Source organism: Candoia aspera, chromosome 13 (genome assembly GCF_035149785.1).
Source record: "Candoia aspera isolate rCanAsp1 chromosome 13, rCanAsp1.hap2, whole genome shotgun sequence".
Lineage (NCBI taxonomy): Eukaryota > Metazoa > Chordata > Lepidosauria > Squamata > Boidae > Candoia > Candoia aspera.
Window position 1 is genome coordinate 12,954,598 of NC_086165.1, and position 25,832 is coordinate 12,980,429.

Here is a 25,832-nt window from a genome sequence, read left to right on the forward strand (position 1 = left end):
TGTGTTTCCTGCCTGGTCTACCTGGGAAGGCTGAGAAAGTCTGATCTCCGGGGGAGAAAGGCCATCCTGGGTCCTGCTAGATGACACTCTCTTACGGATGGGACCTGGAGCATGCCTCTCCTGCCAGATCTAACAGAACAGGTAGATACCTCTTTGCATGACAATTGTCTAGTCTGTGGCTCTTCCTCCTATTTCCCAAGGTCATTCCCACATACCATTACAGCAGCAGAGGCAGTACCTCTCTGAAACAACATTACATTAGCAGCACCCATTTCACAAGGCATCTCCAAAGTAAAGCTCAAAGAATTTAAAGTTTAAAATTCAGTAGCTGATGAATTGTATTATAATTGTATAATAGCTATTGCATGGTGCACAATAGCTGTGTCTGCACCAAACACTCCACCCGGATTCACAGGATGCATTGAACCAGGCTTGGATTTACCCCACTGCTAAAGCAAGTTTTTTAGAAAGCCCAACCAAGGTTAACACTAGGCCTAGCAGGTTGTATGGATGCATTTGCTAGGTTTCACCTGACCTGGTTGAGGTTATGTGAACAAGTCCTGTGTCTTTCTACCACCCAATTGTGCCCCTGCTGTGCTTTTCTTTTTAGAACTACTTCCAATGATGCCAAGAATTGTACTTAAGAGAGAATTGCAGATCGGCTTTACTGAATAAAATTTGCAGTGGTGGTTTGCCAACTTTTGGGAATAGAACTCATGGCCCTGCAAATAACCTACATCCTCCACATCAGTGTTTCTCAGACTTGCTTCAAGCATACTGACTGGGGAATTCTGGGAGTTGAGGTCCACACATCTTAAAGTTGCTGAGTTTGAAAAACATTGATGCAGATTATGAAGATCATCTGTCAGGAATGCCCAAGCTACTATCCATTGAGAGTCCTGAGAATTAAAAGTCCTGTAAGAGAAAACTCCATCAAGGAATTCCTTACTAAGCAGGTTCAGGCCTGTGTTGCTGTTGGATGGGAAATCCTAGTGTTATGGAGAAGTCAAAAGTTATTCCAGAATAAGACAGGGACAAACCACTTCCATATAGCTGCTAAGAGAACAGCATGAATAAATCCATAAAACCACCAGCAGTCAAGTTCAACTTGCAAGAAACTTTGCTTTTATTCAGGAAAAGGGGATTAATCCAGGTGGCCTCCTGTCCGCAAATGCACAGCTTGTTTTTCAAGCCTTCTATGAAACCTTGAGCTGTTGAAAAGAAGGAGCCAATCAAGGAGAACAAAAATCTCCAGTGAATTAGTACAACTTGGCCTTATTCCTCATGAATGTTATTTTTTGTGAGGCTTTAGCTGCTGCTGTTCTTTTATTATTCTCTCTGTTGCACTATTTGGAGGAGTACAGTTGTTTATGTAGTCAAAGCATCACCACCATGGAGTAGACACAGGTATCAGCAGGGCCTGGGGGAATTGCCAAATTTGCAGAAAAAAAAGGAAAAAAGATCACAAGGGGGGATGAGGAAGAGCTTCTTCAGTGGCTGGAAAATGTTGACTAAATTAAATGGGGAAAGGGGGTGAGGGTGGGACACAAAAATAGGGAGGGGTGACATGAAGTGGATGGAATGCTACCTACATCACAATATTATGCTGCAGATGTTGGCGGTTGTTGCTAATGTTAAAACTGTATTTCAAATCTCTGTTTGAAAAGATTGGCAATTAGCTAAGAAGATAAAGCAAAAGAACATGCAAAGACATCGTGGAAACTTCAAATCTAATTTATTATAGAGGTATCCTGTTACTTTGTCCTCTTCATCCATTTGGGAGAAGTATTATCTTAACAGTCTTTTATAATACATCTCAGAATTTACTGCCATCAAACCCAACCAGGCATCAACACAATCCATTTCATCAGACATCTTCCACTGTGATGTGCTGCTGTAAATATTTTAAAGTTGTAGAAGTATTAAGTTAATTTGTGAGACAGAGGAAGAGGACTTTGGGTACAATTGCTATAAGCAGAGGAATGGAGGTTGAAGCCTTGTGAAAGTGACTAGGAAATTGACTAGACTGGATTCTCTGTAAGATGGGGTGATGAAACAGGCTCAAAGGTGGGCAAAATATCAAGGACATGAAAGAATCCTTCCACCTTTGTTTTCCCCAAATGACAGGTGGCAGGAAAGGATTTTAAACAAAAAAACAGTAAAACTCCACAACTTTACATCAAATGTGCAAGAACAAAGGATTACTAGATCACACCCACTTTCAAACAGTAAATTGGGTTAAAATCAACGAACAACATTCATGGTAGCACTTGGATCCTTTATCTGCATGGTTTTGCCTACCAAAAACAGATGGGATGGGCTTTCTAAAGGCAAAGATAAAGACGCCACTGCCTTTTAGGGTTTGTTTTCCCCCCAGCTCCCTAATCTACCAGATCTGGGACTTCATGGTTTTCCACCCAAGCCTGACCCTGTTTAACATTTTGGGCTAGCCAAGATTACTGTTGGCGTGGACTTTCTAACACCTCCTCCTTCTCCCATCATTACTAGATTTGTACCTCATGTTCCCATGCACATATTGCATTGTTCTGTTTGATGTGCTGCCTTTAGAATGTATTGTGCTGAGCTGCTTGCTGCTTGGAAATCTGCTGCTGTAGTGGCTTGCATACAAACCAGGTGGAGGCTGCAGGGCTGATCCTGCTTATGTGACCTAGTTATCTGGCTGAGCACTCTGCTGCCCAGCTGCAAAATACCGATGAGCAATTTCAAGATCCTGCTTTCATATGTAGATAGATAGACAGGCAGACAGACATATTTTTAATCTTTCAGCCCTTCAAACAGAGCTTCTGCAGACCACCTCGAATGAGGGGCAGACATCAATGCCTAAATACAGTATTGTGTTTGCTTAGTGCGGGCCAAATACCACCATTCGTGAATGTTGTCAAATCTGTTGATGCCCAATCAGAAGCTGTTAGGAAAAGAAAAAATCAAAGTGGCTTTTGGCTGAACCCATCTCGGGCCTTTCCCACACAATCCCATTGACAGTTGCATTTCTCAACATGCCCCCCCCTTTTTTTTTAATCTGCACCCACAGTAGGAGCACATTTTTCTGTCCACAGTTCTGGTGACATGGAATTCCAAATCTTTACATCTTCAGGCAATTACAGAACACAACTTTCTTAATTCAGCTCCCCTCTGCTGGGCTTATATGCTTCTTTCTTTGAATCTGGAAAGGTGAAAATGCAAAAGCTGTGTGCAGTTAAAAGAATGCTCTGCTAACTTAATGGTCTCCACTTTTCCTATTCTTTTTAATCTGAATCTAAACTAATCTTCTGTTCCTATTAGAGGAAGGGCCTGTGACTGTATGTGATAAGCCAAGCTTTGATTTGCCTGACTTGCCTTGTGATGTGAACCCAGCTGCTGTGGATTATAAGCCACAGCTAATGGCTTAGCATGTTATGAACACTCTGCTAATTGTAGCTTATTCAATAAATCAATTCAGTACACTGTTGTTCGATGCAACATGGGAACCCCAAAAGACACCCCCCCACACAACATATGAAAACCAGACACATACATGAAGTCCAAAAGCTGAATGGGCATAACAACAAGCGTGTCTATTACAAACTGTGATAACATCAACATGGCTGCATGCACAAAATGATACCATCATGATGCAAATAACACGGTTTCATACATGTCATTGTGATGATGTCATCAGGCACATGTCATCATTTGCTCCTTGTTGCCCCCCCCCACCCCACAGATATCCATGTGTAGCATGGTGAGCTGTGAGATTGCCCAACTTTTCCACTGTCATAATATAACCTTCTCTATCTGACACCTTCTGTCTTCTAACAGACTGCACCTCCCACAATTCAGTCTGTTGTAGTCCCAGTACCTCTGGAGGACTCCAGGTTGTCAGCATATGAATGTTCATTCTTACTGTTTTCAGAGGAGACAATTTAGTGGTTTCTTACATGGCAGACCAAGCTATTTTGCTTCTGGTGCAAATAATTAATGGTAGTCCTTTAGCCGCTGCCCCATTCTATGTAAAGAGAATGGACAGACTGATACATAGGACGTAGGAAGAGCCTTGCTGGATCAAGTAAACAAATGGTGTTCCAGATGCTTCTAGGAAGGGCTCAAGTAGAACGAGAGGGCAACAGCTCACAACTGGTACTGAAGGTCTGGCTAGATTGATATAACATACTGAGGCATCAACCGCAGTGAGACATAAGCTGGGAGCCAGCAGTTCTCAGGGCAGAGAAGTCAGTTATGTCAACAAACACTCAGCGTCAAACGCTTTAAAGCCTGGGGCAAGAGTCTATTTAAACATGGGAAAAGTCAGAAGCAGCAGCAATGGATTTAAATGCCATGAATATAAAGAGGAACTGCACCCCCATGCTGACAGAGGGTAATCAGCAGGTCAGTGGGGCTCCATTCTCCCTGGCAAGAAAGATTTTTGTCTAGTCACAGTATGTCCTGTGCCTGAGAGACTTCAGGGGAATCCAGACTAAGCAGCCACCTTAGGCTGCATGAAGATGTGGGACTGAGATTTATTGCTGAGTCCTAGCGCAGAGAGCCAGACTCATGGTTTATAAATCTCAAGTCTGGGTTTGGACTACATTTTAACAAATCACATTATTGTTAATGCAATCTAGGTCCAGGAGATTCCAAACATTAACCTTGCTGGACTTTGCAGCAAATAAATGAATAGATCGATGGCAAAGACTAGCCAGTGTTGTGGTCACACTTGCCTTTGTGGATTATGTCCACTGAGAATGTGGAAATAATCCTTATAAGTGTATGGAGAGAGAGAGGGAGAGGGAGAGAGAGAAACATATGGACATGGCAGGAAGAGAATATGGACCTCATGTAAGCAAAATGTCTAATTCATCATGAATTTGCTGTCCCTCCTTGATGGAGTTATGGTCTCTGCCTTCTGTCTCCCTTGCAACATTCTCATAAATGCTTCATTCTCCCTGCATGTTACACTAATGAGTGTGGCCCAGTTATACACTAAGAGGCTTTTATACGTGGTTAATCAGTCCCAGAATCCCATCAACTTCCCTGTTATGCATTTCTCTGAGCCAAATCTACTTGGCTGCTGCTTTGTCTCTCTTCCACATTTGCCTTTTGTACTTCTTTTTTCCATGGGATCCCTTCGCCAGTTTGCGCTGACCTAATTAAGAAGCCCTCCTGAGCAATGCCCTGGGATGGCTTAATCCCAACCCAGTGTTTCTACGGGATGTTTGTCAGCAGTTCTCTTTGACCCTCTCCAGTTCCACTTGCTTCTGTGCAGCCTGCCTGTGTCGGGTTTTCTCACTCTTTGCTTCAGGATTTCACCCAGAGGTCTTCCTGGAGCAGCTTGGCATCCTTTGTGAGTATTTTATTCATTCAGGTTTTGCAATGTGGCCAGCATTGCTTCTGTTTTTGCAGCCGAAGATGCCACAGCTTTACCGAACGTTTTTTTTAAAGAAAAGGAGCTGTGATAGAGCCAAAGGCTAGCATTTCTATATTCCAGAGAAACCTGAAATGCAATTCACTGTATATGGTCTTGTATTGAGTCAGAATATTTGTCCCCTCCTAGCTCAATAATGTCCCTGGTGGTGGTCTTCCCTATGGCTATATCTCAATTTGTTTTCAGGGTAGATGCCAGACAGTAAATTCAGCTGCTTCTGCATTCAAAGCATTTGCTTCATCCCAGCAATGATTCTACCAGCCAATTCCTATGTAGGCTTCCTTAGAAGTGTGCTGCCAAGTTTAATGAGACTAGCTTCATGTAGACTGAAGAATCAGTGGTATCTTCCAGATATCCACATTTCCAGTTTGGCCTAACGTTTTATTGACAGAAGACTTGGAGAAGCCATCCTGTGCCTCTGCCAAAGTGGCTATTCATTTTTAAAACCTTTTGCTTTGGAGAGCTTGTTAGATGCCACAAGACTGTGGTTTTGTCATTGCTGAAGGGGGCTAGTGTAGTTAGCCATGTGTAACTCTGTGGCAGGTGACTGGGTTTGTATATTGCATTAGATACAATGCACCTGGATTGGTGTTGCCTTGGTGTGGTGTATAAACCCAGACCTTCTGGTTTCTATGTTGTAAATTATGGCTTAATGTGCTGTGCATTCAGTCAATTGTGGCTTTCTTCACCAAACACCGGATAACAAACACGTATGAACTCAGACTGAGCCTTTGTTGCCTTTTTCACTTTGGCAACATTGCATTGTTCAGAGGAATTATCCTGGTTATTTAATGACAAAGTATCCATCCCATATAAAATTCTGAGAGAAAGCAATCAAATAACCATCCTCGATGTCCAAAACTAAGTATTTGCAAAATGTTATGTGAATGGGGGAGGAAAAGCAGAGCTGCCACAGATAAATTATATAAGCAACATAAGGAAGCCACGTTTTGTGACTGCAAGTCACACCTCTCTTTCTTTGTAGTGTATTTGTCTTCCAGACTTTGTCAGAACAGGCAGGGACAGAAAGGTCAGTTGCTTTGTTCCAAAAGTATACTATTTTCATTTTGGCCATTGCCAACAGTGAAACCAAGTTTATATGCTGAACTGTTCTGTGTGAATCTGGGGACAAACAACAACAACATCTATCTAGACAATGAATTATAATTTTTGGTGTGGTCAACTTCCTTATTCTGTGTTTAAAAGAAAGGGGTTTATTATTATTATTATTATTATTATTATTGAAAAAAGCCACACTTGAAACAGTTAGATAGGCAGAGGGAGATAGAGATTTGAATAAGTAGTTAGAATAAGATGTCAGCCCTTCAAGGTAGACCAGACTAAAAAAACCAAAGTTATGACTACTAATACGACTTTTATAATAACAGAATCTTGCAGGTCTGAACATGCTTCCCATCTCCCTCTCTTTATCTTCATGAGAACTAGGGAAGGCCAGGTCTGAGACGCTTTCTCAAATTACATTTCTGCCCCGGACTAAAATTTCTTTTATCTGATTGTTGTCTTGGCTGGAGCTCTTCCTTCTGTTCCTCACAGTTATTCCTTCTGCCCATTACACTCCTTAACTGTATTTAACAGATAGGGCTTGAAGAGAGAAGTTGTAACATGATGATCGAACACCTTCTTAGGGTATAGAAGGGTCCAGCTAAAGGTAGGAAAGGCTTTTTATGGGAACTTTGTAGAATAACAATAGGGCTGCCAGATATGGTCTGCAAGAATCCAAACAACCCTAGATGGTGGCCAAGAGTTGCAGTTCTCTGCATCTCTTTGCTGCCATCTAGTGATCATCCTGATCCTTGGAAATCAAGATCCGGGAGTCCTCCCTCAGCCAGCCACGCTCCATACTACTGAGCTAGATGGACTGATGAGACACTGAGGGACGAATGTTACCTAGGCTATCGTTCCATTAGCTTTATGAAGCTGTTGTACATTTTTCTACCTCAACAGATTTTAGATAGGTAATGAGAAAAAAAAAATGCGGGTGAGAAAATAACACCAGGAAAACATAGGAGGATTACAAACTGGAGTTAGCAACGTTTTCCCAGCTCGGTGCTAAAATTCAAGGAATGAACGACCAAAGTCATTCTGTGCCATCCAGGCAAGCTGACATCCCCTAATGTCCAGTCCCTGTGATGGATGTGCAGTCCAAGCTATCCAGAAAGCCTCAGGACTGGGGAGGTGGATGCATATTTTAGAAAGCAAGTTTCAGTAACTCACGATGAGCAGGTTCAGATTCTGCATTGCCATAGTGTAGCTTGTTTGGTCAATATGCTACGTTAGTTCAGTCAAATGTGGTTAAACTGTTAAGCCATTGTTAGACAAACCGTGGCTTAGCACAATGTGCAATCCCAGTCTTTGTCTCCTGACAGGGTTCACCTATGATTTTCTGTCTCCTTTTCTTCCCCCCAGGGGCTGGATTGGAGTACAAAGATGACGGCGATGGTGAGTTCTCACTCCCTTCCTTTGTTCCCTTTCTCAAGCTCTCACTGTAAGGGTTGCCTGTTCTAAAACACCCTCAGACTCATGAGCAGGAATTCAAAGATATCTGATTTATTAAAGAACAGTGTGCAGAATGATGAAAGCACGCCAAATTCAAACTAAAAACCCTCGGTGCTAATGAAATCCCTCCCCCTGTAGAATCTTCTCAAGTTCACAATCCCAGGTGCTCCTAACGGTTTCTGATGGTCTGCGGGAAAAGGCCTTGAACAAAGAACATAACCCAAACACATTCCATTGTAATGAATACAGATACAGAGCTTGGTACAAGGTCTCACAGCAGCTCCCTCCCAAACAGAAACGCGCGTCAGTGCCATGGCATGTGAAACGTTACGATGTATACTGTACATTGAAACAGTGAACATGACACTCACTGGGGATAACTTTGGGGAGACATACCAGATTCAGACCTTCTCTTCAGCAGATTTGGCTCTGCTCAGGCAACACATAAACCCCAAATCAGGGTTTGTATAACAGGCCAGACCCCATTTTAGTCTGGCCTGTTATACAAACCCAGCCTGTGTAGTTATTTTCTGGTTCCTGGTGCTCTGTAAAACCAGCAAATTACCCCGAATGAGCTAATTATGGTTCAGCTGACTATGGGAAAACAGATGCAAACATAGACAGTGTGTTGTTGTTTATTTGTTTAGTCGCTTCCGACTCTTCGTGACTTCATGGACCAGCCCACGCCAGAGCTTCCTGTTGGTCATCAACACCCCCAGCTCCCCCAGGGACGAGTCCGTCACCTCTAGAATATCATCCATCCATCTTGCCCTTGGTCGGCCCCTCTTCCTTTTGCCTTCCACTCTCCCTAGCATCAGCACCTTCTCCAGGGTGTCCTGTCTTCTCATTATGTGGCCAAAGTATTTCAGTCTTGCCTTTAATATCGTTCCCTCAAGTAAGCAGTCTGGCTTTATTTCCTGGAGTATGGACTGGTTTGATCTGATCCACATCTGATAGACAGTGTATCACTATCCAAAACTGAAGCATAAATCGTCTCCATAACCATGTTAAGCTAAAATGGAATTATCTAGTTTGTGATTCAGTACCACATGAACTTACAATCAAGAGGTTTCCCAACCTCTCCTGTGAGAGGCCAGTGCTGCTGCTAGCCTGAATCTTTCCTCCATGGTATCCCAAATGTTGACTGAGGATCTTCATCTTGCAGTTTCACTCCCAAAGTGGCACCTTCAGATCTGTTTCAGAAGAGGAGCAGGCCTTGCGGACTAAACTTGAGCGACTGTCCACCAGTGACCATGGTCCTGTGTTTGGGAAGTGTGAGGAGATCCCTGCACACACCCTGCAAAAGGTGAGCATCGTGGAAAATTGGGGAGAAAACCAGAAGGAGGAATTGAGGACCATCTGCAGATCCAGAAGATGGGCAAGAAAAACATTTGGCACAGATTCATTGGCCACCTAGCATTGCCACCCACTTTATACTGGTCAGACATCCTACTTTAGACAGGACTGTAAAATACATTTTGCTGCAAGTTCCTTTGTTATTTTGCATGTCTCTCAGACCTTTTAATCTATCCTTCCCTACCTAACATTGATCATCCTATTCATATTAAGAACTGTAACCATCAACTTCATAGCCATCACCACCTAATCCTAAAATCCTGTAGGGCTTAGCCAAGCCTAGGTGATAGAGAGATATGCCAAAGTTGCCTATAAGGACTAGATTCTAAAAGAACTCTCCATTAGAAGGTGGGATCACCAGGTACCAGCAGAACAGAACAGCTGAAAAAGACAGCCCTTTTTTATCTTACCAGTCTTTACCTTTCATCTCCTCATCATTCCTAGGACCAGTGTTCCTCTTGCTCCAAAGAGATCTTCATTTGCCTTTCTGTTGTACTGTGAGTCAGTCCCTCTAGCCTGTCCTTGTTGTACAATAATACATTTATTCTGTGCTGTGAGGAAACAGTGGAATTCTATGAGTTAAGCAGCATGCTAAATGGGATTCTGAGGTATATCTCTGTCTCTATATCTAATCAGAACAACAATCCTCTCCAGGTCAGAATAAAAGGGGAAGCATCAGAAGAAAGAGGCAAAGCAGAACCTTGAAGTTGCTTGTTGACACCTAGCATTGTGTCAACAGTGCCTTGTAAAGAAGGCTTCTGAAATTTGGGCAGGGGTTACATAGCCTTAGATCCTAAATACAAATAGAACCAGCTCCATCTTGGAATCACTGTCCAGCTGTGGACAATGGTGTAGGCAAGTCCACAGGTTTGAACAGAATGATTCTAGCCTCTGTAGTGATAGCACTTCAGGATTCTACCACTGCTTTCCCATCTTGATCTGCTGCCTGGATCCTGCAGGCCATAGACTGGTCTTAAGATTTTAAAAGGCGTAATTGGATAGATTGGGAAGGAAAAATAATATCCAAAAGACAGCATCAGCAAACCATTTCACTATATTTGCAAAGAAAACTGCAGATATATCAGTGAAGTTACCAAAAGTCAAATGCAACTAAAAGACTACTTGTCTCTCCCACACAGAACACTGCAGTATCTACTGTCAGACACTGGATGGCACCAAACCTCCAAGCAATAGTGCATTGTTAACTATGACGCTCCAAACTGTTGACTCAGCTTGGGTGTCAGTTCAGTCTAGTTCAAAATGTTGGTTTGGCTCAGAACCACTCTTGGTATAGAAGAGGACCTAGTTTAAAGGAGTATTCCCCAAATATTTAGGAATTTTCCTGGTTATGTACAAATAACAGTTACAATTTGGTTTCCACTTTTGGAAGGCCTCGGAGTGCACCCAGATCTCAGGTTGTGCACCATGAATCGTTGGGGTATCTTTGCTAGAAAAGTTTTCCTCCAATTAGTGACCCAAGGACTATTTTCCCAGGAAAAGGAGAGATTCCAGTTTCATCCTCCAACTCATTCTCTACACTGTCAGGTTATCTTTCCCTCTCTTCCATAGGCTAAAGATGAATTGAATGAGATCCCAGAGAAACGTGATTTAGCAGTGAAAGAGCTTCAGGAGCTTATTCAGGAGAAAGCTGAAGAAGGAGAAGACATTTACAAAACAGTTGCTGAGAAAATGCAGGGGAAGGACAATGCTTTCTTCCTCCGTTTCATGCGGGCCCGCAAGTTTGATGTCAACAGAGCTTATGATTTAATCAAAGGTGGGGATATTTTGGTCGAACCCTTCCCTGCACACATGCCTACAGATACATAACCTCACACTTATAGAGGTTTATGCATTCATTTAAATGGTTTCTAGAGCTGCCCACCTCACAGCAGTGACTCTAGGCAGCGTACGAAGATTAAAATGTTCATAACCGTATGCATTCATAACACTACGGTTAAACAACCACCCCCCACCAAAAAAAAAAAGCCACGCCATGAACAGAGTTGACCGAACTGCCTGGCCCAAAAGCCTGGAGGAAGAGCCAGGATGTCAGAGCCTCACAGAGAGCTAAAAGGCCATCTGGATTTCTGGGGGGACGCTGTTCCACAGGGCAGTCGCAGTCACAGAGAAGGCATGGCTCTGGTCCAACAAGATGGCACTGTTTGATGGAGGGAACCTGGAGCATGCCCTCCCTGCTAGACTTGGTGGGATGAGCAGAAACAATGGGGGACAGGTGGTCCTGCAAGTAGCTTGGTCCTATGCCATGTAGGGCGTTATAGGTGATAACCAGAACCTTGAATTGGATTTGGAAGCCTTCTGGGATGAATTATATTACTCATCTAGCAAGTGGTGGCCCTAGTAATAGATGTCATTACTATTTGTCACCAGCTAGTGGGTCTCAGATTTCTGAGATGGACCCTTTGCAGAGGGGTTCTGTTTGCACTTACTTGAATGCCAGTTAAAACATCTGTGCAAACAGGAATCCTGATAGAAGCAGATCTTTTGCTCACTTAGGGGCTTCTATTCATGCTCAGGTCCATGCACATAAAATTACATTTTTGTGCATCAAGATTATTAATTTTAAAATTCGTTTTTATGCCCTTGGTTTCCCTCAAGTTAAAATGGGTGATTTCTGTATCAAGACAAAAGCTTTTAGTTGATTGATCTATTGATCAGAGTTGATTAACTTGTTCTTGGAAGCATACAGCTCTAACTGGAAAACCCTACAGCTGCTGCCAGTTCCACCTTGGAGACTTCATGCTTTAATTTGATTATTGAGCATTTATTCATTTAGCATCTCTAATGTGGCACTGTTAGAGCCTCTGTCCCTAACTCCAGGTTACGTCAACTTCCGCCAGCAGTATCCAGAACTCTTTGAAAACCTGGTGCCCGAGGCAGTACGTAGCACCATTGAGGCCGGCTACCCTGGCATCTTGTGCAACAGGGACAAATACGGTCGGGTGGTGCTGCTGTTCAACATAGAGAACTGGGATTATGAAGAGATCACGTTTGATGAGGTTGGTATCTTACTGCAAAGGTGCCCATCACAAAAGCAAGTGTTTTGTAAGTCTTTAACCATCATAGCTCCCCCTAAAGCAGGGAAAACACTGAGGCCTTCCTGATCTTGCTGAATGACAGTTGCCAGTACTCCTCATCTTTGGTGAGGCAACATCTGGAAAGGAAAACATCTGGGTGCAAACTGCAAAAGGAGAATGGAGATGGCATACAGCTTCCACCATTCCATCCTCTCCAGTTTTCATGATCTTCATCTCTTTTCTACTTCTTAGGTGGGGGCTGCAATGTTGAAGTAATTTACTTAGAGAGACCTTCTCTAACTTGGACCAGACAAATTACATCGGCCAAGAGATGGGAGACTGTCTTAGGGAACATTGAATGAAATGACTTCTGCCAGGAATAGCAGCCACGTTATTAGAAAGACACATATTTATAATGACAGCCCAGTTTGCACATCACACTAATCCATGGCTTGTTTTAATCATGGTTTGTTGAAGGAAACATATTTGGCTTGGGGGGGTTCACAGGTTAAGCTTTGCTAGGAGCCATGGTTTCCAAGCTACAGCAGCTAGGTTCATACAGCATGTGCAAAATCAAACAAGCCCCATTATGGCTTAGCGTGATGTGTAAATCCAATCCTATCCTCCTTAATGGTGATTTCTATTTTAGTTGCATCAGTAGCAGAGCTAATACAAAGTTTTATGGCTGATGTTTGAAAGCCAGCACAGTAGAGGAAGAACCATAAATGTGTTGGAGCCTCAGCTGCTACTCTCCATTGGTTTTACTACAGATCCTCCGTGCCTACTGCATGATCTTGGAGAAGCTGCTGGAGAATGAGGAAACCCAAATTAATGGCTTCTGTATCATTGAAAACTTCAAGGGATTCACCATGCAGCAAGCCTACGGCATCAAGCCTTCTGAATTGAAAAAAATGGTGGACATGCTACAGGTGAGGTTGATATACTTGCCTTGGCAAGCTGCGAAGACAGAACAACATCAGGAAATTGCCCTAAGTAAGGCAACCATCCTAGAATGTACAGGAATGTACATGTACCATTCGTTTAGTGATGGTTCGGACTTAAGACGGTGCTGAAAAAACTGAGTTATAACCAGTCCTCACACTTACAACCATTGCAGCATCCCCCCAGTCATATGATCATGATTTGGGTGCTTGGCAACCGGTTTGCATTTATGACCATTGCAGCATCCCATGGTCACATGATTGCCAGTTCTGACCTTCCCAGACAGTTTCTGGCAAACAAAATCAATGGAGAACTGCATGATTCACTTAACAACCATGTGATTCACTTAATGACTGCCACAAAAAGGGTCATAAAATCAGGTCAGATTTGCTTAATGACCGCTTCACTTTGCAACTGAAATTCCAGTTCCAATTGTGGTCGTTAAGGGAGGACTACCTGTATGGGCAAGCTATGAGGTGGCAGTACTCTTTGGTGCCATTAGGGAAGGACTTGGAGGCACAGTTCCAGGGGGAACCATTTCAGCAGAAGAGAAAACATCTCTCCCCCAAATGCAGTACATGTTGAAGCCAGTGAACTTAAGCAATATTCTTTGCCGTCTAAAGAAGGGGCTCCAGTAAATCCACTGGGCCAGGACATGCAATGGCTCAGCTGCCCCACTGCCTATATGTAAATGATAGGACTATGCAGGTTTTTGCAAGGGTACTTTGCTTTAAGAAAGATTCAGTTGCATTGTTTTGTTTGCTCTCTTCTGCTTCTTACAATACTCCGGTGAGGTTTCCACTCAGCTACTGGCAACGTCACTTGCAAGAGCCAGAGAAGGCTGATGTTAAATCCCATTGCCCTTTTGTGGCAAATTGTGTCACTGTGACATGCAAAGTGTTTCATTAAGGTGGAACAAACCCAGCTACCTCAGACCCAGTGCATGATAACCTCATAGCAATTCCTGCTTTGCCAACTCCCTTAGAAGAGGTTAATGAAGATTCTGCAACCATTTAAAGCAGCTCAGGTTTTCTCTGAGCCCACAACTTTAGCACTGTTGGGAATCTGCCTCGATCTATTTCCAGCTGAGATGCAAATGTAGTTAAAAACTCTTTTTTTGTTGGTTGAGATGCTATAACTCTCCAGGGCTTCTTTCTCCTCAATGGAGGAAATTTTAGTTTCCTCTCTCTCCTTGCTCCTGAGCTTCAGGTCCTGTAAGGGGAATGCTGGCTTGGTGGCTTTGCAGATCCCCTTCAGTTTTCCCACCCAAGGGTGAAATTCACATAAGTTGTTCAGTTTCTCCTTCTTTTTGTCAATGGACCAGCAGCATGCAAAACTCCAGTTTACTTGGAGGTTTTTTTACTTGAGAGGGGGAAGGGGAGAAGTGGGATGATTTTGTTGCTGCAGAACCTCTGACAGCTCGGAGGAAAGTGATTCCCACGTCTCAACATTTCCAAGTTGCCAGAAGTTAAGACAATTATAGATTGCCTTCAAATTGCTTCTGAGGATTTGGGGAGAGGAAGAAGCAATGGTGCAGAAGTGCTCTTGTCTCAAGAATGGGAAAGAAAAATTTACATTTTCTCTTTACTTGCTCTGGGAGCAGCCTAAATGGCAACCAACTCAGTGATGTTCCAGACTAGCCTTTTCAAATTGACTTCCATCAAATGTGCTGGACAACAACTGGGATTATCTGGAGCCAGGATGGTGAATAACTTGTAGTCCAACATACCTGGAGGGACCAGGTTGTAGAAGGTTCTTCTGAATCTGTCATCTTTTATGAGACCAGATGGGTAGTAATAAGAGATAGATGACATCAGGATGAGGAAGCCTGCCTGGTTTAAACATCCATACCAAAATCATGAGCCTCCAACCTCCTTCCTCACAACCACTGCCCTAACATGCCTAACTGTATTGAGAGTTTGGGGTGTAGTGTTGTGGGAACACACCAAAATATTGACAGTTAGCAAACCCCAAGGAAGTTAGATTTAGCTGTAAAGACCCAGCTGTGCAAAGGGTTAATAATTCCACCCCATCAGTCATGTCAAGAAAATAGCTAAACCCACTCAGCTAACCTATTAGGTCCACCTAGTCCTCCAAGAGTGAAAAAGCAAACCTCCTAATTATAGAACTCTCTGCCAAGGTTTGGCAGCAGAGAACCCTTCACAACCACTCCCTGCAGTGACCAAGCCACAGCTAACCTGGCTGGCTGGCCCGCCCACGTGCAAAGGACTACTGATATACTGAACCCTTGCCAAGGGCAACCAGACCTGACTGAAAGACCAGTTAGCTGTTAGATGGCAGGAGATGCTGCTGCCATCTAGAGGTCATCTGCATTATTGCAGGTTAGAGGTGGCCCTAATTAGCCTTGCCAGGGATGTCTTGATGCAATGGCTTACAAAATACAAGGCTCCTCCAGCTGAAAATGGGGGGCAAGGGGGTGGAGATGACTCCGCATTCACAAAATGTTCAGTTGTTGCCATTGTATGCTGCCAGAATCACCAACAGAGAGATTTGACTAGTTTAGTGGATGCGATTTTGTGTGAACAGGGCTAAGAAGAAATCTAGGTTTCCAGATAAAAGAGACCTTGCTTAAGCCACCTGCCCCAGCCTTCCATTTTTCTGGCTTTCACACTTACCTTTGGAATTCCCAGGATTCCTTTCCAGCTCGGTTCAAAGCCATTCATTTCATTCATCAGCCTTGGTATTTTACCACCACCTACAACATTGTCAAACCATTCCTGAAGAACAAGCTTCTGGAAAGGGTGAGTTGTACCACGGAAGACCGCACAACAGTTATGTGTGTTTTCTTTTTCGACCATAGGCACAGGCATTGTAAGTCCGTTAAGTATTGCCGATGTGCAGCTCCCTTCTCGCCTATCTCTTAAGATAATGCCTAATGTAGGGTGAGCAATTTCTTGATAGGTGGAAGTCCAACGTGATGTTTTGGGGGGTTGTGTGGGGAATGGGGAAAGACACAGTAAATAAGGCTTCATCTCACACATGGGTAGAGCTGAATTCCTCTTTCTTTTCCAGGGAGAAATGTGTGGGTGTAGTTTGTTTAAAAAAAGTGTTAAAGTTAGTTAAGGCTTACTGTACAGTGCTTGGGTGCCCCTTGCCTGAATACATTGGGAAACAAATTCCCAACAGCTAAAATTAGATGTAAAAAATAGCAGGACAAGCAGCTCCAAAGGAAACACAGCCCTCTTCTGCTCACCCATTTCCCCTTTTCTTCTGTACTCAGGTATTTGTGCATGGTGATGAACTTGACTCCTTCTTCCAAGAGATAGATGCCAATATCTTGCCAGCAGATTTTGGAGGCAACCTCCCCCAGTACGATGGCAAAGTGATTGCCGAGAAGCTTTTTGGGGCCTGGATGGACACTGAAGACACAACTCTCTAAAACAGTGTTTCTCAACCGTGGCAGTTTGAAGATGTGTGGACTTCAACTCCCAGAATTCCCCAGCCAGCATAACTGGCTGGGGAATTCTAGGAGTTGAAGTCCACACATCTTCAAGCTGCCAAGGTTGAGACACACTGCTCTAAAAAGTAGCAGCCTGAGATGGAAGACCAGCCTCAGCCTTTCTTTGAAACATAGTGCTGATGGGGAAAACAGACTGTGATCATAAGCTCTGATTGTACCTCTTTGCATTCCTCATTCCCACCCTCCTAGCCATCAAAGACAGAAGCTCCTGCTGTCCAGAAGCAGATGCTGTCATTCTATCTCAGCCCTCCCCAGTGAAGAAAAGCAACCAACCAGAAGGAGAAGACCACAGATGGTTGTGGTGGGGATGTTACCAAGAAGGCACTATGGCTGGTTTGATTTACTCTGAGCCTAATAGTTGCTGGTGCAGCAGACCAGTTTAGTACTGGCATTATTAGGGTTTGGGCATTGGAAAAGTATGTCTTCACCCACAGTTGCATATTTTAGGGCCACAACTGGTGGGCTTTGGAGGATGGTTCTAAGTTGTGTGGGTTGTGTGTGTGGGGGGTGGAACCTATGGAATAGAATAGGAAGCCACCACAGAAAATCCTCAGGCCGACTGAGCATTTTTTCCAGTATTTTTTGGTATAAATACTGAGTTTTGTAGCAAACAGAAATGATTCCAATAGCATGCATGCTTTGGCTTAAGTTGCCCTAGTAAACTAAATACACCAATCACCAGGGTTGTTTGTATGCTTTGTACTTTAAAAGAGAAAGAGGCCAACGTGCTTTAAGCAATTGGGCAGTGCAAATCAGGGACAGATGCATTTTTGTCTTAGTTAGTAATTTGTCTTATTTTGCTTACTTTATTGGGTTTCAGTTCATCCCAGGGGAGAGCCATACCTCAAAGACAGAGCACTGGCTTTGCATATGGGAGGTCCCAGGCTCAGCTTTTTACATCTTCACATATAGCTGGAAAAATTCCTGCTTATATAAGTCAAGCATCATCTTACGATTTTGCAGAATAATGTGTGCATTTCTTTTTTCCTGGAATGACCATCATCTCATGCCTGAAATCTCAGAAGATTCTAATATCCTCTTGCTTCAAAGGTTGTGAGGTCTTCACTAAGAATACCATTGTGAGGCTTTGCAGCCTCTTAAAAACAGCCACTTCAAAAATATATATTTTTTAAAAGATCACCTTAATTGGAAGGAAGTTCGGATGGATGTGAGGATATTTTGACAACTGCAAGTACCATGTTGCGGAGTCTGTGGTTAGACTAATGGTCTGATTTATCTCAACATGTAACTTCTGCCATTGGTTCATACAATAGTGCTGGGGTTCATCTAAACACTGAATCAAAATAAACTTATATCATAGTTTAGCATGTTGCATGAATCTGGCCTCTTACATGTCTTCCCTTCTCATTTCTCAAGAGGACCCCAGAGAAGATGGATTACTGGCTGGGCTGATTTTTTGGGTAGAGGGCTCTTCAGTCACATGCATCCCAAAATGGCTATCTAATTTGGCCATCACACATAGCTGGAAACATTCAGCTTGTCCTCTGTCAAATGCTCAGTTCTTACAAGACAATGGTCCATTGCATTTCCCCATGTGTAAAATTCAAACCAGGAGCCCAGAGAGACATGATCAGTTAACCTCCTTATCCACATATCCTGCGCTTGGGGCAATATCCCTTTGTGGCTTGTTAAGGCCATAAATGGGAACCAGAAATACTATCCAAAGAGAAACCCTTTCTGTTCCACTCGTTCCATGAAATCAGATCTGTAGCAATCACCGCCTCTTTCCCTATCCCGCTCCATATAGCTAAATGCTAGGCTTGTTTGATTTGTGAAACAGACCAGCAGGGGTCCCTTTGAAATAGCAACCATTGGAAGAAACCTACAAGAGAGTCATTCATCAGATGACTGGCTCTTACTCAAGCCAAACAGGACGCACACTCTGAGGCTGCAGAGAAACCGGGGCTTTGTGAAAGCAGAACGCCACCCACATCAGTAGCATAAATTCACTCTCTGGGAGACATTAAGAACTTAGGCAGAGGAGAGAGGTGGGCTCAGACATTTCTCAGAAATTAATTCCCCCATGAGAAGGGGGAGACTGAGACCTCTGTCTCTCAAAGTTAGCAGAAAGCTGGAAACAGTTGAAGTCCTTACGTTTTTCACCTTTCAGTCTGTATCTGTTTGTAGCTTGCCAAACCAATACAAGGCATGATGATCTTTCCTCAACTCACAGAAAATCTGAACATTCACTTGACTTTTTCTGAGAACCAGGAGAGGGAGTTGAACAGATCCGTTGCAGCAATGTGATTATTTATTTAGCCAGGCCTTTAGACTAGAAGCCCTGTGAACATTACCACTGTTTGTTGCACAGCATAATGCTGCTCAAAGGAATGCCATGAAGCAGAGAAAGTTTTTCAAATTGCATTTGTCATATACAACTTTGCCCATTTTTTTTCTTTCTCAGTCTGTTCCCTTCCAACTCGTTCATTCGTATTTCCTAAATTCCCAGACCTATGATATTTTCAAGTTTTCCTACTATTTTTAGGCTCCTATTACTTACACTATAATTCTGAAGGGGGTATTTCCTTTTACACTGAGCACTACAGCTGATTGTCTTTTTATGGCATAAAGCATCTTAGCGGAAATGTCATCAATATGAAATAGTAATTTGTTGCAAGCTCTTAGCTAATTTTATGAGAAATTTGGCACAGGAAATATTTGCAATAGCTGCTGTACTACATTACTTCACTTCCTTTCCACACTTCCTAAACTGGGAACATACAAAAGCTAAATTACAGTGTAACATTTCCAGTAGATTATAAACTGCAAGCTAAATTAAATGGGTAAAATAGCAAGTTGTCTATCTGCAAGATCAGCCCTCTTATATTCAGCGTTTGTCATCCTTAAAATGGGAGCATCAGTTGGTTACCGCTGTCCAGAACTTTACATTAGTCTAATTTCAGACACTGGAGTTTTCAACAATAAGCTCTTTCATGTTAAATTTTGTGTTTGTCTATGGAGATTTGTATATGCATATTGAACAGAGACTGACTGCTTGCAGCAGTTAACTGCCTCTAACTGAAATCACCCCAATGCATTTGGCTCTGCCATCCCAACAACCATTCTGCATTTGTTTGTTTTTGGTGATTTGACCTCTGGGGAGAAATAATTCATGTGAGAAACCTAAATTCCAAGTCTACCTATTCCTGTCCAAGTAAAGACTAATGATGAGACACGACTCCTCACTGAGAACTCCGTTAAGTTCTTTATTTTTTTAAGCAAATAAATTCCATTGAATCAAATAACAAAAGTACTGTTCTGCAATAGCCTTGATTTATCACACACAGAACAAAAACAAAATATATCAAGGACACACTTTTCTAAGTTGGAAAGATTAGCAGGTTTAGAAAAAAATTGCATTGCTAGTTGCAAATCTTCACCCCGCAGACAACTGGTCCAACAACGAACCAGTAGCGAGGATCACATACAAATACTCCTCAGGGCAGCATTTTTGTTTCTAAAGGAATTGGGATTGTGGAAGCAAGGGTTTCCAAAGTATCTCTTGGAATCCAAAATTGCCAATAAAATAAAGTAAAATTGAAGTTCAACAAACTTAAAAAAAAAAAGACCAAAAACACTCAACTCACTCCAGTAAGGCAGCTGCAGTGACACCAATGTAGAAGAGCACAGGTACAGGTCTAGCTTCCTGAGGTGTAGGGTCCCTCCACTAGGACATGTTCAAGAGGAAAAAAAAAAAGGGGGGGGGAGTCTAACAAATCAGGATTTCCCCTCTTTAAAAATTGTGCTTTTTTAAATCAGGAGAAAGATTTCCCAAAATGACTAAATGGATTTGCTATCAAATACAACCCATACTAAACAGCTGTGATGAAACTAGCTCGGAAGATGGTAAAATGACGCATGGATACAATCTATTAGTGGGTTAAATTCTCATAGCTTCAGGCATTACTACTTTCTACTCTGATATGAAACTGGACCTCTCTGAATAATGGCACGGTTGTTTGTACAAGCCCAGATATTACTGGATATAACATCAAAGCAAAAGCGAAATAAAAATCATGCCATCAAATAGGGGATTTTTGCCCACGTTTCAGGAATTCTGAGGAAAAAAACTTGGGCTTGTTCCACTAGGACTGGACTCAGCAAAGCTACTGGGACTTTGGTGGTCCCCAGGACCTGAGGATCTAAAAGGAAATACACTGCACAAAGAAAATAAAGATGCATATCCTCTGGTAGAAAAAAGAGAAAAGGAAAGGGAATGGCAATTCTCAGTTCCAGTTTAGCAAAATGCTGCCCATTCATGGTTGTGCCCTCTAATGAAACCAGCAAAAAGAACAGAATACTTAAAATGGGATACATATAGTTCTCAAACTAGATTCTCCCCCACCTCCCCGATGATTTATTTTTATTTTGTCATGGATCTCATCAAGGGCACTTCAAGGAAGAAACAGACTTAACAAACTATCTCCAGGCAGAAACACATATACTTAGCACAAAGGATGTTTGCAAAGAACAAAGGCTAAGGATTCCCACACCAGCACAGCACTGTGCTGCGTTGCAGTGCGCTGAGTAGAGTCCTTTCCTTTTCAGACTGAGCAAAGAACCCTCCTCTCCCTAGCTGCTCTACCAGCAGCCAAGTTACCTTTTGCTCTGATTAAGAGGAACTGCAGGAAGTGCCCCAGGTTTGCCATTAAGACCATCGCGTAACATGCGAAATAATCAGAAGGTGGGGAAAGGTGTGGTATGGACACTGAAATCTCCTTTTTGATTACTACTACTGCTGCCAGGCTAATCATTCTGATTTAAAGTCAAACTGCCATAGTCAGGACTCTTATTGAGGTATTTTCCTATGATAAAAATCCCACCTAGGAATGTGGAAGCTCTATTCTGCACATCTAAAGGAAGTGGACAATAACTGAGCTCACATCAGTATAACAATGCAGTCTAAGGACAACTTCATGCTTTGGTCTGTATGTGCATGAGACAGTTAGGGACATGTGCTTTGTAACAAATTTCCCTTTTTTTTTTTTTTTTACATACATATGCACATAAATGCTATCAGCATGTATCTGGGACTAACACATCACTAAGATTAATATTGAGTTGTAATGTGATCTGGGGACCTGGTCACATAGGCTTTTAGATCAGAAATAGGTAATGTTTCTGGGGCCAAGAATGACACATGTGAGCACTAATCTATCTGCTGTAGGCATGGCAGTGCCATCACTAGAGAAAGGCAGGGTCAGAATTTTCAGCCCTGTTTAGAAAACAAATATGTGTGTGAAGCTATCAGAGATTTAGTGCACCTACATGTTACAGTACTTATTTAAAGAAAGCAGAGATAATGTGGCTGAATTTCAGCAAAGTTCTTGAGGGGATGAGAATGAAATAGAAAAGGAATGAAAGGTGAAACGTAGTCCACCAGTTGGCTATTCCTTCTTTACACAGACCAATGCCTAAGGACCATTTGCAAACTATCATGTTTGGGAAATGCACCATTTGACCCACAGCAAGGCTATCTTTAATGCAAAGACAAGCTGCCAAGACATAAATTCTACCACAGATGTTGCCAGGAAAGAGTCGGCTTATATCTTTTGGTCAACTGGCAAAGCTGGCTTTAACTCACTCTTGTCACAGGATGAACAGTTTGGCTGTAACAGCTCAAGGGGGCTTGATGCAATCCTCAACACCACTTTCATTAAAAAAGGGGGATGTGAAGGCCTCACTCCAAAATGTATGAGCAGTAAGATCTCCAGTTTACAAAAATATCTTTAGAGGAAGAATCACACATAAATTCTGAACATACAAAGCAAAGAAAATCCCTCAAAAATTATCTTTTCCAGAAAAAAATAACAATAGAAGGAATGATTTACTTAGTTTAAGGTCAGTGGTAGAAAAATGTTTCCTGATTTCTTTCCAAGAACCTTCAAGCAACATTCTGTTTCACTAAAGTAAAAAAGAGGTTTAGTATCATGTGGGTATATAAACTGGCGGCTATCTTTCTCATCACTCCTCTTTTTGGGGAGTTTAGAATTCAATTTATCACAAACGCACCTGAGTTTCTTTTTCATTGCTGCAGCAGAAAAGATCAAATTTGTGACTTGAAAGACACTTTTTTGACTGTCCAATTTACTAAGAATTTTGATTTTCCTGATACAGCTTGGAGATACAAGAGTCTTATTACATTTACAGTATACAGCAAATGAAAATTATTTTCCAAGGGGTTGAGTACTTTTAAATGAATTTAAATCATGAAAGCAATCCCCCTTGAAATTGCTACATTATGTAACTGCACAACCTTGTAACCGAAGTTCCAAAATTTAAAGAAGGAAAGATTAATTCCTTGTCTTACTGTACACAAAACTAATCTGCATCTGGTTAAAAAAAGAAAAAGGGCAAACGCTACCCGCACAGCCCCTTCAGCAACAAAGGCTAATAGTTGCAAGGAAATTTATAATTTTAATTCACAGCAATTATTTTATCAATTGGATTTCCTTCAGGGGTGCTGAAATATACTATTCCAAGCCATTAAGGCAAATACATCAGAACTGAGGGGGGACACCAGGTTAGGAAAAGTCTAGTTTTATTACATTTATTTTAAATGCAAAACACAATTAAGGTCCTATTTGGGCAGAAATCATGTGATAGTCCCTGGCTCTCAGAGTCAGATCAAAAAGTACAAGATTTCTTATTGACTGCTAGGAGAGCTGGTGTTGGGAAAATAGCCACATGCTAAAGAGAATGCTATTGTACTGGAGACGGAAATGATGAGAATTAGCGTTAAGATTCTTATAGCCCGCTTTCTAATAGGCTGTTGTGGAAAAGTAAGTCATGTTCGTTCCTATTTTATACACTGCAGCAAAGGAAACAGTCAAAACGTCTAGTTTTTTTAAGTGGAAGAGAAATAAGCTTCTGAGATCATTAAAATTTTCTTCTGCAGCTGAAAGCATATGCTTATCTTGGACTTGGTTTCCAGGGAAGTAGCAGGAAACACTAAAAAAGCAAAATAAGAATAGATTGATAAACAATTTAAAGTCTATGGGGATGGGGGGGGGGGAGAGGAGAAAGAAATCTGTGATTGATCCTTCCTATGTGAGAACAGAATAGACTCTGAATTCACCTACTGTGCTTAAGTTACATAGTTGGTTGAACAGGTCAAGACTACCTATCTGAGGCTGGAGCCGTTTGATTCCTGATGTGAGAAATGCACCTTTGCTACAGGCAATTATTGCTCAATTAAAAAAATAAGAAAGAAAACCTCACAAACATAGCAAACGCTTTTCCGAATCTCAAAACCGGGTGGGAACATACCCCATATATTTACTTTCAAGAAAGACTTTCTAACTGTTTAAAAAACAAGTGCCCACTGTAATTAGTGTCTAGGCAGCAAAACAAAAGGTTGAACCAATAAAGTGCTAACTGTTGTGGGGGCTATAATGCAAGGGAATGACTGTTAACACGTAACTGAAATATGCCATAAGGAAGGAACACCAAACTGACAGTTCTAAACAGAACTGCAGGTGAAAAATAGCCTAATCACGAAGTTCCACTGTCTTAAGTAATCCAAACTTCAGAATGAATATATGTAATTAAGTTGTGCCTTTTTTCACTTTCAGATTGGAAACTTGCTCAGTGCAAAAATCTGTTTCTCTATTGTACAGCAGCAAAAATGCTGCTTCTTCACTGTATCTGCATCACTGCATCTCTATTGCAAGAGTTGCCAATCTCAGTCGGTATCACTAGGTTGAAAGACTTAAGAGCAGCTTTGGGCTCAGGGAATTGCAGAAGCCACTATTAGTTAAGGCATTCAGTACATTTTTTAAAAAATCTATCCCCAACTTCTCAAAGCCAAGTCAACTGTGGCTTTCAAAATCTTACTATACTGCTCTAGTATACTGGGGATGTAAAAAGAATTTGGATATTTTGTTTTCTCCATCCTTTACATATGAAGTTTCTCTAAGAAAAAACACATAAACAGACAATCTACAGACTGATGGTCACCGGTTTTCACTTACAGACAGTATTAAAAGGCCTGGGTTAGGAGCACTCACAACTCTTATGTCAAAATATAATGCCTTATTTTAGAAAAGGCAACTGTCACAAGGCTACTTGTTTTAATCTCAAGTAGTAACAGAGCAGGGAATCTACTGTCCAACTGCAAAGCTTTCTACTTGGAAAGTCCCAATGAAAAAAGCAAAGCATGTGATTGAATATACTCAGCCAGCATTCCAGAATCCTGGAATAAGGGCTGATTCCAAGTATTTTCAAAGCAATCTAAAGCCTTGAAATGCATTAACAAGAAAGGGTGAGGTTCCTCCTCACTTGAGGAATGAGATTCTGGAAATTCAAATTCCACATCTTTCTCCCCTGCTTTGCAGGCAGCTGAACTGATGGCCTGCAGAGATGATTTGTTGGTGGCTTCCACAGATATACAAAATTTCCTTCCTGTTACAGCCAGTGGTGACCACAAGGTGAAACATAACCACAAAGGAAGTACACTCCTATCTCGCATGAGTAACACGCTACGCAAGTTTTGCAAAACAACCAGAGGAGGTTATTTTGTTTGTTTTCTTTGAACAGTGAAAGTAGAAGCATTGGAACATCTTGCTGCTTTCAAAGATATTCTGTTGTTGCGCTGGTTTTGGAACCCCATAGTAAGCTACAGGCAGCAACCCCCAAGAGACTAGAAGTTTTGTCACTGCATGAGTACGCTGCAAGCATACTCCCAAATTGTTCCAAATAGCAACTCCTTCTGTTGTAACTCTATTTGGCATGAAACACTGTGGTCAAATGCCTACATTGAAAATGATCAGGCCTGGCCTGGAAAAGCAGGAGGGAAGAAGAAGATGGGGACTAAGTCGGAAACAACCTGAAAAGTCTTTGGGATTGTTTATTCTTGGCCAGATGATTGTTCCGTATCTGAGCAATGAGATTTATTCTTCTCCCACTGGCAGATGGCATTTGCGTATTGCACCACAAGCTTATCCATCCAAGTGAGGGGCTCAGGAAAAAGTACTGAACCCTCAAAAAATCCCAGGTGGCCTCCATGCAATGCTAAAACAAACATGACATTCTCCCGTTTTTCTGAAAGAGTAAAAAT

The 25,832-nt window shown here is 42.1% G+C and overlaps 2 protein-coding genes across 2 annotated transcripts in view; one reads left to right on the forward strand and one right to left on the reverse strand.

Moving 5' to 3' along the window:
- Positions 1–7,870: 7,870 nt before the first annotated feature.
- On the forward strand, positions 7,871–16,672 carry RLBP1 (retinaldehyde binding protein 1). The gene is made up of 7 exons (XM_063314371.1): positions 7,871–7,882; positions 9,105–9,245; positions 10,865–11,069; positions 12,134–12,312; positions 13,101–13,259; positions 15,924–16,034; positions 16,514–16,672. Exons 1-7 carry the CDS (start codon positions 7,871–7,873, stop codon positions 16,670–16,672), a joined length of 966 nt encoding a protein of 321 aa, XP_063170441.1.
- A 3,294-nt stretch (positions 16,673–19,966) lies between these two features.
- ABHD2 (abhydrolase domain containing 2, acylglycerol lipase) overlaps positions 19,967–25,832 on the reverse strand; it is a 30,596-nt gene continuing 24,730 nt past the window's right edge. Inside the window, exon 11 of the mRNA XM_063314304.1 lies at positions 19,967–25,816. Coding sequence (XP_063170374.1) covers positions 25,623–25,816 — 194 coding nt within the window. The 3' untranslated portion in view covers positions 19,967–25,622. The remainder of the gene's footprint in view (positions 25,817–25,832) is intronic.

Bases quoted from the DNA above. Each gene is read 5' to 3' on its own strand.
- RLBP1 (XM_063314371.1), top strand. The intron at 9,246-10,864 runs GTGAGCATCGTG...TCTCTTCCATAG, and splicing joins CTGCACACACCCTGCAAAAG to GCTAAAGATGAATTGAATGA. The intron at 11,070-12,133 runs GTGGGGATATTT...CCCTAACTCCAG, and splicing joins AGCTTATGATTTAATCAAAG to GTTACGTCAACTTCCGCCAG.